This window comes from Vipera ursinii (assembly GCF_947247035.1).
Source record: "Vipera ursinii genome assembly, chromosome: 4".
Taxonomy (NCBI): Eukaryota; Metazoa; Chordata; class Lepidosauria; order Squamata; family Viperidae; genus Vipera; species Vipera ursinii.
In genome coordinates this window covers 8,615,818-8,629,671 of record NC_139514.1, presented here as the reverse complement: position 1 = coordinate 8,629,671, position 13,854 = coordinate 8,615,818, and the positions used below count along the sequence as shown (strand labels likewise).

The following is a 13,854-nucleotide window of genomic DNA, read 5'->3' as shown; positions in this document are numbered from 1 at the left end:
TTAAAAGCCAATAAATGGTTTTCATATCAAGGAAGTCCTAGATGTGAAAACTCACACTTAGTTCAGTGTGAATTGCCAATTTTTGTAAGCGATCAATACTTGAATGGAGACTACGGGAGTGTGACCATGTTGCTCCTTTGCAGCAAAAACAAACCCGAAATGATGTTTTGGCACCTTAAAACTGACAATGTTATGATTGTTTACATCTTCCTGACACCAGCTGTGTGTATGAGAGAGGCAGATTTTATACAAAGGTGTGTTTTTGAAGTGCAGCGTTTTGCCTGCTCACTGAATTATGGGGTAACGAAAAATATACATAAAATAAGAGTAACCATGGAATATTTGAGATTCGGCCCAGGGGCGCAGCTGGGTCTGCTGCTGGCGTACCTACCACCTAATCGTGCAGCGGCGGCCCTACCCGAGCTACTCGATGTCCTCTCAGGGTTGGTGGTTGAATTCCCAAGACTCATGGTCTTGGGCGACTTTAATCTACCGTCCCTGGGAGGATCGTCCGAACTGGCTCGGGAGTTCATGTCTTCCATGACGGCCATGGACCTGTTGCAAATAATTTCTGGGCCGACTCATGAGAGAGGCCACAACCCAGACTTGGTGTTCTTGTCTGGACGGTGGCGTGATGATGTCGGTGGGGGTGCCACAACTGTTACGCCCCTGTCATGGACCGATCACCACCTCCTGCGGCTAGACTTCCCCCTTGCCACCCCCCACCGTGGGTGCACGGTGCCAGTCAGATGGTACCGCCCTAGGCGCCTAATGGACCCTGATAAGTTCCAGGCAGCGCTTAGGGACTCGCATGCACCCCCTGCTCACAGCTCGGCGGAAGCCTTAGTGGAAGCCTGGGAAAAGGCAGCCACGGAGGCTCTGGACCGAGTTGTACCCTTGCGGCCTCTGACCCGGCGCAGATCCCAGCGAGCCCCATGGTTCACCGAGGAGCTCCGGGAGATGAAGCGTCGGAGACGGGGCCTAGAGAGCCGTTGGAGGTCCAGTCGATCCGAATCCGACCGATTGCGACTAAGAATCCTCACCAGGTCTTATCTCGCTGCGATAAGGGTGGCAAAATCCAACTACTTTTCCACCCTCATCGCGTCCGCAGATAATCGCCCAGCTGCCTTGTTCAGGGTGACTCGCTCCCTATTAAACCAAGAGGTGAGGGAGGAACCCTTGCAGGGTCGAGCCGAGGAATTTGGTCAATATCTGCTGGATAAAATCGCTCGGATTCGAACTGGTCTGGACTCCAACTGGGCTGAGATGGAAGAACAAGACATGGACAGTCTTGTCGACGTCATCTGGGAAGAATTTGATCCTGTAACTCCTAAGGAAGTGGACAGGATTATGAGAAGGTTAAGCTCCTCCACATGCTTACTGGACCCGTGCCCTTCCTGGCTGGCCTATGCAGCTCGAGAGGCGACACGAGGCTGGTTCCTAGCGGTCATCTCTGCTTCTCTGAGTGAGGGTCACTTCCCCACCGCCTTGAAGGAGGCGGTGGTGAGACCTCTCCTCAAGAAGCCCACCTTGGACCCATCCTCTTTGAATAACTTTCGTCCAGTCTCCAATCTTCGCTTCCTTGCGAAGGTTGTTGAGAGCGTGGTGGCGCACCAACTTCCTCAGATCCTGGATGAAGCGGTTTATCTAGACCCGTACCAATCGGGTTTCAGGCCGGGCTACAGCACGGAGACGGCATTGGTCGCTCTGATGAATGATCTCTGGAGAGCCCGGGACAGGGGCCATTCCTCTGTCCTAGTCTTATTAGACCTCTCGGCGGCTTTCGATACCATCGACCATGGTATCTTGCTGCGACGCCTCAGGGGACTGGGAGTGGGAGGCACGGTTCTGCGTTGGTTCTCCTCCTTTCTCCAGGGTCGCTCGCAGTCGGTGCTGACAGGGGGACAGAGGTCGACCCCGAGGCCTCTCGCTTGCGGAGTCCCTCAGGGGTCGGTCCTCTCGCCTCTCCTGTTCAACATCTACATGAAACCGCTGGGTGAGATCATTCGCAGTTTTGGAGTAGGGTACCATCAGTATGCTGATGACACCCAGCTTTTTATCTCAACTCCAAACAATATCAGTGATGCCCTAGACGTGATGTCCCGCTGCCTGAAAGCGGTCCGGGAATGGATGGGGAGAAACAGGCTTCAACTGAACCCGGACAAGACTGAATGGCTGTACGTACCGGGAAGCCAGGAGATTCAGAACGTCCCACTGCTTAACATTGGGGACAAGTTACTTCCCCCTGTTGATAGGGCCCGCAACCTGGGTGTCCTCCTAGACTCGCAGCTCTCCCTGGAAGACCACATTGGAGCTGTGACCAAGGGGGCCTTCTCCCGGGTTCGACTAATTCGCCAACTACGGCCTTATCTGGACCTGGATTCCTTACGTACAGTCACCCATGCCCTTGTGACATCTCGCCTAGACTATTGTAACGCTCTCTACATGGGGCTGCCCTTGAGATCCACTCGGAAGCTTCAACTGGTGCAAAGTGCGGCGGCACGGACACTCTTGGGAGCCTCCCGATACTCCCATATCACACCTCTCCTCCGTGCGCTGCACTGGCTTCCGGCTGCCTTCCGTGTGAAGTTCAAGGTGCTAACGATGACTTACAAAGCCCTACATGGCATGGGTCCGGACTACCTTCGGGAGCACCTTCTGCCGATGTCAGCACCCCACCGTCCTGTGCGCTCCCACAGAGAGGGCCTCCTCAGGGTGCCACCGCTCAAGGAATGTCGGCTGGTGGCCCCCAGGGGGAGGGCATTCTCAGTGGGTGCGCCAGCCCTCTGGAACACCTTACCAACAGAAATCCGGATGGCCCCTGACCTCCGTACCTTCCGTCGCGACTTAAAAACTTTCCTGTTTCAGCAGGCTGGCCTGGCATGATAGCGTTAATTGGGGTCCCAGTTTGTGTTCATTAGTGTTTCTTATTATCTTTATTGTTCAATCTGTATACCTTCCTTCCTCTGTACACCGCCCCGAGTCCCTCGGGAGAAGGGCGGTTTATAAAAACTAATAAATAAATAAATAAATGTAAGATGCAAGCTTATTATATCTTGGAGAATCCACTGTTTAGGCCACATGATTTGATTCCCTCTGCCAGCTGAAGGTGAGGCTTGATCATGCATCCCAATGGGTGGGTTCTAATTTATAATGTCTTCAAAGAAAAGTCACTCAGAATTAACTAAGTAAGATGGGCAGCCCTATACAGTATCTAAATAAATAAATGTCCCATTCTAATCCACCTTGGCCCATCATGGATATGGCCAGCTTTCCCAGCATAATATGAACAGTCTTTTCTGGAATGTTTTTTTTCCAGCTTCCTGGTCTAATCTACACACTTGGCCTTTCCCAATGGTCTTCCATCCGTTAATGAAACTCCACACTCCTTAATTTTTTTTGAGACTGGACAAGATCTGCTAGCTGCTGCTATCTGTTGTGACATACCAGCAAATCTCGGCTAAGATGCTGCTACTCTCTTCTAAAGAATGAACATGCAGTTGAAATTAAAAAAGACTCTTCTGATTATTAATATTCTCACTATATTTTTATGTTACCTAAAACGTGGTGTTTTTAACATAAAGGTAATAGTTGCTAGCAAACTGAAACTTCTAAACCTTCTGTCAATAGAAACTGGATAAGGGCAGTCATGCATCAGCTTGGTATGAATACATTAATTGTAATAGGTTACAATTATTTTTGAACAATGGAAACTGACCTTGGAGTATAGTACAACTGAAGAAAAGTGGAGCAAAAAATGAGAAATCTAAAATACTAATTACTTAGTTGTTATTTTTCCTGTTCATTTCTGTTCAACCTATTAGTTTCATCCTCTCCTTAAATCAGTTTGGCGTACGTTTCACTAAGGAGGATAAATTATTCGAAGTGCGCAGATATACAAGATTAAGCTAAGACCACTACGGTTTTGCTGCTTGGTTGCTCTCTCTTGAATCACTCAGCTGAGATGGCAGCGTAGAAATTAAATGGATGGACAGATGGGCCAAACTCTTGCTGTCTGGTTCTGCTGAAATAAGTGTGCAAACCTTTGAGTAACGCTATACCGCAGCTGCAAAAATTAGAAGACGTAAGACTACAGATCTCAAATTATATTTTTCCACCAGCGAAAAACACTGCTTGGTTTTTAAAAAAGGTATTTGTGTATTTATCTTTACTATTGCCTATTCCATACATAAAAACAGGGAATGTCCTAAATGGTTATGACAGCTTGGCTTTTAAATCTTGTCTTTGATATTCTGTTTCGGGGGGGGGGGGACGGACCACAGAGTGGGAATCTCCCAAGACAACACCTAATTAGACAGTTGAACCTAATGTTCAGAATTCAGAAATACATTCTTCACAGTCCATCCACACTAAAAACTTAAGAGGCAATGGAGCCCAGCACATGGCAGGACAGGAGGATGGTTTGAAAATGGGGCTGGAAGAAATTCTCCCAAGTCTTATAAAAGTTTGGGGCAGTATCTAATCTTTTGCTGTTGATTGCCTCCTCTCCCCCCACCACTCCCCCCCACTCCCAAAAGCAGCCAGGCTGGCTGGGGAATTCTGGGAATAGAAGTCCACAAGTCTTAAAAGTTGCCAATGTTGGACAGCCCTCCTCTATAGCTTTTAAGATAGTAAGCCAGGCCTATGGACAACTGACTAGAACAGACATGTCAAACACAAGGCCCAGGGGCCGGATCCGGCCCGCGCAGTGGTTTCATGCGGCCCACGAAACCATCCTGGAAACAGTGAGGGAACGGCCCCCACTGCCTTGGTCCTGGCCCAGAGACCCTCCTTCTGCCAGAGACCCTCAGATCTGTCCCACTCCAGCCCAGGCCCCCATAGGCACCTTTGATGCCAATGATGTAGAGCTGGCCATGCCCACCCAGTAGGCCATATGCACTCTAGCCACGCCCACCCTGGCCACACCCACCCGGCCCCGTGAGGGCAACTGCAATGCTGATGCGGCCTTCAATGAAATTGAGTTTGACACCCCTGGACTAGAATCTGTTTCACTTCTGAAGTGGCAGACTGACCATTTTGCAAGGATCAATTTCCCTCTTTCTCTAATCAAGAGGCATTTTGATGCCCTCTCCCCACAGAATGTGCCCACTGCATTTTAGAGGTGGCTCTCAGTTGTCCTCAAAAAAAAGAAATAAAAAACAATGAATTGATAGCCATTGCACACGCAATGCTTACGAATTGTATAATTGTATAATTGTATGCTTGGAGAAATCTTGGTCACTAGGTTGATAAGTCATCAACTGCAACTTTCTACAACCTTAAAGAAGAAACAACTAATGGATCAGTCCTCATATTGTCAGCCAATTCTTCAGAGCAGGTCCCAAGACAATAATAGATGTCTCATTGACCCTTTCTCCATTGTCCCCATCTATGCTAAAAAACCAAGATCTTGGCATCCGGCCCTCTCAATTCCTGGCAAATAGATGAGGAAGAAGTGGAGGTAGTGACAGATTTTATTTTCCTGGGCTCCAAGATCACTGCAGATGGGGACTGTAGCCAAGAAATTAAAAGACGCTTGCTCCTGGGGAGGAAAGCCGTGGCAAATCTAGACAGCACACTAAAAAGCAGAGACATCACCCTGCCAACAAAAGTGCGTATAGTCAAGGCTATGGTCTTCCCAGTTGCAATGTATGGCTGTTGGACCATAAGAAAGGCTGAGCGCCAAAGAATGGAGGCCTTTGAACTATGGTGCTGGAGAAGACTCCTGCGAGTCCCTTGGACTGCAAGGCGATCAAACCGGTCAGTCCTAGAGGAGATCAACCCTGACTGCTCTTTAGAAGGCCAGATCTGAAGTTGAAACTCAAATACTTTGGCCACCTAATGAGAAGGAAGGACTCACTGGAGAAGAGCCTAATGCTGGGAAAGATTGAGGGCAATAGAAGAAGGGGACGACAGAGAATGAGGTGGCAGTAGGCGTGAGCTTAAATGGACTCCAGAAGATGGTAGAGGACAGGAAGGCCTGGAGGAACGTTGTCCATAGGGTCGCAATGGGTCGGACATGACTTCGCAGCTAACAACAACATGCTAAACAAGGACCCAGACAGAATTAAGCAGGAATATATTAATCAGAAAGATATGCTTGTCATGGCTGCTGAGGAAACCACTTGTTTTGAACACTTATACTAAAGTAATCAAATCAACTATTGTATGCAGGATTAACCGAACAGGGCATTTGGAAATTATACAAGCTACATCAACAAACCTTTCGGTACAAACACGTTGCATCACAGCTTCAGTCTGAAAGGAAAACCAAATCAAAAGGGTTATGCGTGTTGATATCATTGACCATGTTTTCTGTACACATCACAGCTTTCTCAGGTTTGAACTTGAAAACAGGACACCGCTGCAACGACTACCCTTTACGGTTTAATTTTAAAGCAAAGTCCCAGAAGTGTTAGAAAAGCTGAGGGTTGGTTGTTGTTGTTTTTTCCTCCCTTCATCTCAAAACTTATGAATTCATCCAGATGCTCTTTAGTAGGCCCGGCGTATTGCATCTTTTAAGCTCTATCTGCTTGCTTGAGTGAACTTTCCAAAAAGTGACTCGGGATTATGTTTTCCAAAACGAAGGGTTTTGAGTTAGTCTTCTTTGGAAATTCTCATACCTGAAAGAAAGGGGGAGAAACAGAAGGTGTGGATAAATTAAAATTTTATAACAAAGCTATTTGTATGTTTAGCTTGGTGGCAATGTCAAGTTAAGCATAATGTTTCCCTTCCCAATATCTAAGGGGCTGTCACAAAGAAGGGTGTGTGTGTGTGTCAATCTATTTCTCAATCTATTTTCATGCCTAAGGCAAATAATACATTTGTATTATTGTGTTTTATTGTTGTTAGCCGTCCTGAGTCCTTCGGGAGATAGGGCGGCATATAAGTCCCAATAATAAATAAATAAATACTTCAACTCATGGTCTCCTGCTTTCTAGCCTGCTGACTTACCCACTAGACCAAAAAAGCTTTGCTTATCAGAAGCCATCTAGAAATGGAAGTCACATGACCTTAGGATGCTGCAAACTGTCATAAATAAATGCCGATTGTCAAGTGCCCAAATTTTGATCATGTGACAAGGAGATGCTGTGATGGCTGTAATGCCAAGACATGTACTGTAGCTTACCATTTCAGAATTACATTTGCAGGAATAAAAGCTTCTGACGGGTTGGGTGTCATTTGGGCCTGAGTAACAGCAAAGGATGACGCGAAGTTATAAAAATTGTCTAACATCTTTTGAGTGAACTGAAAAAAATAATAATCAAAACGTGTTAACAATTTCCACATATGTAATCATCTCTGCTGCAATTCTTAGAACAGCGAGCTGTTCTTTATGCATTTGAACATGGCCGTAAGGACCTCTCAAGGTTAATAGCAACAACGAAACAAAACAATAATAAAGACAATAAACCAAATGATAGACTGTAGAAAACCAACATGTAACACCATCCCTTATTCCCAAAATGCTGTTCAAAATATTTTCTGCTCTATTCTGTTCCTTTCCATTCTATTCTATTTTCCACTCTATATTCTATTCTATTCTATTCTATTCTATTCTATTCTATTCTATTCTATTCTATTCTATTCTATTCTATTCTATTCTATTCTATTCTATTCTATTCTATTCTATTCCCATTCCCTATTCTATTCTGTTCCATCCCATCCCATCCCATTTTCTATTCTATTCTGTTCCGTTCCGTTCCGTTCCATTCCATTCCATTCCATTCCATTCCATTCCATTCCATTCCATTCCATTCCATTCCATTCCATTCCATTCCATTCTATTCTATTCTATTGCCATTCCCATTCCCATTCCCTATTCTATTCTGTTCCGTTCCATTCCCTCCCACCCCATCCCATCCCATCCCATCCCATTTTCTATTCTATTCTATTCTGTTCTGTTCTGTTCTGTTCCATTCCGTTCCGTTCCATTCCGTTCCATTCCATTCCATTCTATTCTATTCTGTTCCATTCCATTCCCTCCCACCCCATCCCATCCCATCCCATCCCATTTTCTATTCTATTCTATTCTATTCTATTCTGTTCTGTTCTGTTCTGTTCTGTTCTATTCTGTTCTGTTCTGTTCCGTTCCATTCAATTCTTTCTCTATTATCTACTCTATTCTCTATTCTATTCTACGTATTCTATTTCTATTCCCTATTCTATTCTGTTCTGTTCCGTTCTGTCCCGTCCCACCCCATCCCATTTTCTACTCTACATTCTATTCTGTTCTGCTCTACTCTGCTCTATTTTACCAAAGTTGAAAAACACTGTTCTACTAAAGGAAACAAAAAACTATATTTGCAATCACCTCTGTGAATGAATTGACCGATGATACAGCAGCGCTTGCTACAGGAGTCTGTTGAGCCAAGATTTCCAGCAGCTCCACCGAAATCCCAATCTGGGCCACAGATGCCATTTGGGGGATGGTCATGGTTCCAAATGGATGCTGACTGCCTTTACCTAAAAGGAACACACCACAGTGACCCTCATGCATTGGTCTTCTCAACGCAAGCACAATTCTGAAGTAACTTCAAATATACACAAGACTGCATGGGAGGGAAACACATCAGTTACTGCAAAGGGTATGAAACAACAAAAGCCTACCGCCACGATGAATGAAACATTAAAATACAGGTAGTCCTCGACTTACAGCAGTTCATTTAGTGACCATTCAAAGTTACAATGGCACTGAAAAAGTGACTTATCACCGTTTTTCACACTTACAACTGTGGCAATACCCCCATGGTCACATCATCAAAATTTAGACACGTGGCAACTGACCCATATTTATGACGGTTGCAGTGTCCTGGGATCATGCGATCGCCTTAAGGAAGGTCGTAAAATGGGGGCGAAATTCACTTAACAAATGTCTCGCGTAGCAACATAAATTTTGGGCTCAATTGTGAACTCAAGAATCTCCTGGTGATTGGCCCTAAGTCACCTACAATAGCTGGCTTTCAGGCCCAAGGCGAACTAGAACTCACAGTTTCCTGGTTTCTATACAGCACCTTAGCTATTACACCAAACAGGCTTCCAATGTTTCCTGGTCAAATAGAGTGTTAGTTCTATTGGAGGCACCTCTGTTTAGCACTAATTTCTAAAGTTTGTGGGCAGGTACAATCCTGGGGGGGACTTCAGGAATCTGCAAAAATGCAGACTACCCATCTTTGCCCTGTAGTAACACACACTTATATACAGGATCCAGTTCTTGTATTCCCCTCTCTTACCAGATTTTAGACCAGATATTTTAAAGATGGCACTTGGTTTTTCATTTGTGACAAATCCAAGGAGCTGCCAGACGGGTACACCATTCTCATCAGGGTAGCAAAAGTAGACTGATCCGCCCATGCCCTCTGGAAAGGGTACAGTCCCCAGCATAAAGACCACCACATGATTGATATTCTCATAGTCGGGCAAGTTAAACACAAATTTGTCCTCTGCTACCTGCTGTGCCACTGTTTGAACCTATAAAAGAAGTTTATTTAGTTATTTGGAAAATATATTTGGCCGCCCAATGATCAGTGTTCCCGCACGGTTTACAGAAGTAAAACCCCAATAAAAACCTAATAAACTCCAAGCCCTGAACACAACAATCAAACCAGTCGCTTGATCGGCTCCATATTACCCTGGGTCCTAGGCAAAATCATGTCTTCAGGGCCTTTTAAAAGAGTGTCCAAGTGGGGGGGATCTTATTTCCACAGTGATGATGTTCCACAGGGAGGGAGTCACCACAGAAAAGCCCTTATTTTTGGCTCCACTAAGATAGGGGACCCGTAACATCCCCGGCATTCCTGCTCTGGTAGTAGATGTAACCGGGAAAACACAATCCTTCAAATAACCTGGCCCCAAGCTATGAAGGAGCTTTAAAGGTGACAACTAGCAACTTGAATTGAACCCGGAAGCAAATTTGCAGTCAATGCAGCTCCCCCAGGAGAAGTGACACATGTCCAAGTATAGATTTGCACAAAACCACACGAGCTGCCACACTTTGAACCAACTGAAGCTTCATGGATGAAAGCAAACATATGTGTCCCAGGATAATGTTGCAGGATCCAATTTGGGTCAATCACTGGGACCAGAGTTTTTGTTGTCAAAACTTTCGGACTTGTGCTGGGAGTCCATCTTCAGAGAACTCTAGCAGAGTCTGTGCTTAATTGGAGCTTCCAGATAGTTTGCAAGGGAAGCTCCATGTAGGGCATTAAACGGGATTCCCTTTTCCCACTGAGCAAACCCTGTGGAACCAGCTCCCCCATGAGCCTCGGATGGCCCAAGATCTCCAGTCCTTTCGCCGCGGCCTCAAAACACTCCTTTTCCACCTGGCTGACCTGGACTGACAGGGATTTTAATTATGTTCTTAATTTTTTAACTCTAATTTTTAATTTATTTTAATTTTAATTTATTGTACAGAGGCCTTTAATTTTAATTTTATCTTAACTTCTGTATTTATTGTATGTTATTGTTGTTAGCCGCCCTGAGTCCTGAGATAGGGCGGCATATAAGTCCCATAAATAAATAAATAAATAAATAAATAATAAATAAATAAATAAATAAATAAATAAATAAATAAATAAATAAATAAATAAATTTTGAGTCAGGCTAACTGGTTCACATGATGCCAATGCATCATTTTGTACAATTTGATTCATCCCTGCTTTAGCCTTCTGCACAGAAGACAGATCAGCTAAGTATAATCCACATATAACAGGTGTAGAGAACATTCTCCAACACAACGCCTCACAATTAGCAGGTTGAGTGTGACCCTAACTCTGGGTTTTAGCAGTCAAACATGCTAAACCACCTGATAAATCAGTCCAACTCATGAAAAAGTGATTTCCACTGAAAATGCAGATGTATCAAAATCGGCGAGGAAAAGGCCAGTGAAAGTAATGGCCACGTCTGCAACAACTACCAAAAGTTGTACTTCACTGTTCAGACCCATTTTTTTTTTACACTGAAATTAGTTACAGTAGAATGCAAGCATTGGGTTCACTCGCACAACCACACTTGGAAAAGGTGGAGGTTTTTGCACGAAGGATTGCAGCAGAACATCTAATTGCGAATATTGGGCTGCAATCTTTCGTGCAAACCCCAATTTGCAATGCAAATTGTGCAAATAGCGGTGAAGGAGGTCACTTTCTGAAGTCATCCCTGAAGGATGAATTTAGACTCGGACAACTCTATAAAAAGGCCATGGAAGAGCTGAGAGGAAGCAGGCAGCAGTAGGAGCCTCATGTCCAATGCAGAAGTTCCAACAGGTGCAGGCTTCTCCCCTCAGAAATACATAAAATAAGGGACTGCATCTTTTGAGCTGTTTATTTTTCCAATCACACTCAGTTAAGGAAGGCATAAGTCCTGTCGAAAACTTCCATAAATGCAATGTAAGTTTGTAAACTCTCGTCACACGTTGCACATCACTTCAGACCCTGCCTCGTTTTTCCCACTCAGGCACCAACTGACGCATTGGGACTACAACTCCTACCAACCCACAACAGCCTCTGCTGCCCAAGGGCTGACGGGAGTTGTAGTTTCAAGGCATCGGATCGGCGCCTCGTCGTCCCATCGAGCCCCAAACCGCAAGAGGCGGTGCTTAGCGTCGCCCCGCGCATCGCTCACCATAGAAACCCCAAAGGGCCAGCTGGCCCTCTCGTTTCCATGGTCACCTCTTCTTCTCCTTCTCTCCCCCCTCCCCTTCGTTTCCATGGAGATCCAGGCCGAGCAGCCCGCCCACTCCATCCTCCGCGGCCACAGGCGGGAGCCACTCACCAGCCTCCCCGCAACCAAGCAACCAAACATGGCGGCGGCGCCAGCACCCCGGCTTGGTCCTCCGAAGTGGCCTTTCTAGACACCTACAAGCGGCCCAAACGAACACCCCAATGCCCCTCCGTGATGCCCCCACTCCAGCCCGCCCCAAGGAAGTACATCCGGGGCAGGCGGAAGGAGAAAACTATTGAAAGCATAGGTTGAAGCACACGAAGAAAAGACTTTATATCCCAGCATGCAGCGCAGGACGACTCCGTTCGTTTGTACAGGAATCTCCGCTCCGGAGGCCGAAGAGTCCTTTGGGAAATGTAGTCTTGAGCCTACGAAAGGGCGGAGGACGCGTGTGCGCACGGAGATAAAAGAAATGAAGTTCTTTTGTAAAACTCTGTATTACTTTTATGTTCCGACTTAAGAGTTGGTCCGTCCTGGAAAAGAAACGTATGGACTGCAGCTTTATTATCACCCTGCAAATAGAAACCTTGCTATCCCTTTCTACTGTCAGGGGAGCGCACAAACTTTCCGATTTTACAGAATTCTTTGTTTGCACAAAGCATCAAGAGTGGAAGTCTCCGTATTTACCATTTTTCCCCCTGTCCCTACAATGCAGGGGTCTTCAAACTTGGCCCTTTTATGACTTGTGGACTTCAACTCCCAGAATTCCTCAGCCAGCAAAGCTGGCTGAAGAATTCTGGGAGTTGAAGTCCACAAGTCATAAAAGGGCCAAGTTTGAAGACCCCTGCTATAATGGTTCTCCGGGCTGTCAAAAAGCATGCCTATTGATCCAATTTTTGACAATTGTTCGTTCTCCCTGAAGCAAAATGAAAAGGTAGGTCTTGTGTAAAAACAGCACATTTATGTTAGACCTTGACTTACAACCATTCATTTAGTGACCATTTGAAGTTACAAGGACACTGAAAAAGTGACTTCTTGTGTGTTTTCACTTACTACCATTGCAGCATCTCCATAGTGGCAGGACTAAAATTCAAGCACTTGACAACTGGCATGTATTTATGAGTTACACTGTTGTGGGATCATGTGATCACCATTTGTAACCTTACAAGCAAAGGGAAGCCAGATTCCCTTAAATGACCGCATGATTTATTTAATCACTACAGTGATGTGCTTAACAACTAGTGAGAAAGGTCATAAAATGAGGCAAAATTCACCTGTCTTGCTTATTAATGGAAATTTTGGGCTCAATTGAGGTCGTAAGTCAGGGGTCTTCAAACTTGGCCGTTTAATGACTTGTGACTTCAACTCCCAGACATCCTCAGCCAGGCACACTGACTGAGGAATTCTGGGAGTTGAAGTCCACAAGTCATAAAAGGGCCAAATTTGAAGACCCTTGTCGTTAGTCAACAACTACTTGTACTTAATGTATTAGACAAGATTAACCTAAAACTCCAAAATTGCAGCCTTTTTCAAATCCCAATTTAAACAAGGTAAAAATATTTTAATGAATTAATGTTATTATATACTTGGGCTAACCAAGCAGCTGCTTTACACTGCTTGTTCTGCTTTACCCACAGCAAAAAAAAGTAAAGAAAAATTGATGTGACAACTGAATTCAGAAGAAGCAATTTTAAACATTACAAATTATACATACTCCTCCAATTTTTCTTTAATTGCCAAACTACACACGTTCACATTTTCTTCCTGGCAAGTAGTTTATCTTACATGTATCTGTAACTTAGAGGGACGCGGTGGCTCAGTGGGTTAGGATGCTGAACTTGTAGATCAGAAGGTCGGCAGTTTGGTGGGTCAAATCCTGAGTGCCGTGTAGCAGAGCTAGCGCCTGTTACTCGTCCCAGCTTCTGCCAACCTAGCAGTTCGAAAGCACGTAAAAATGCGAGTAGAAAAATAGGGACCACTCCGGTGGGAAGGTAACAGCGTTTCGTGCGCCTTTGGCGTCATCATGCCGGCCACATGACCACGGAGATGTCCTCGGACAAGCGCTGGCTCTTCGGCTTTGAAACGGAGATGAGCACCGGCCCCTAGAGTCGAAAACGACTAGCACGCATGTGCGGGGGAACCTTTACCTTTATCTGTAACGTATCTCCCTCAGGCCATTCAATCTTATAGGGTTGT

At 45.3% G+C, this 13,854-nt stretch overlaps 1 protein-coding gene across 2 annotated transcripts in view; it reads right to left on the bottom strand.

Annotated features, from left to right (window-relative positions):
• HIKESHI (heat shock protein nuclear import factor hikeshi) overlaps positions 1–11,912 on the bottom strand; it is a 13,016-nt gene extending 1,104 nt beyond the window's left edge. Inside the window, exons 1-5 of one of the 2 annotated variants that reach the window (XR_014492399.1) lie at positions 11,770–11,912; positions 9,234–9,471; positions 8,315–8,466; positions 7,130–7,248; positions 6,224–6,623 (exon numbers count right to left, since the gene is read on the bottom strand). Coding sequence is in view for 1 of the 2 variants with exons in the window: in XM_083361656.1 (XP_083217782.1) it covers positions 6,569–6,623; positions 7,130–7,248; positions 8,315–8,466; positions 9,234–9,471; positions 11,770–11,799 (594 nt within the window). In the remaining variant the exon portion in view is untranslated. Of the gene's footprint in view, positions 1–6,056; positions 6,624–7,129; positions 7,249–8,314; positions 8,467–9,233; positions 9,472–11,769 lie in introns of those variants that run through there. The other variant, XM_083361656.1, reaches the window with a different exon arrangement.
• Positions 11,913–13,854: the final 1,942 nt, after the last annotated feature.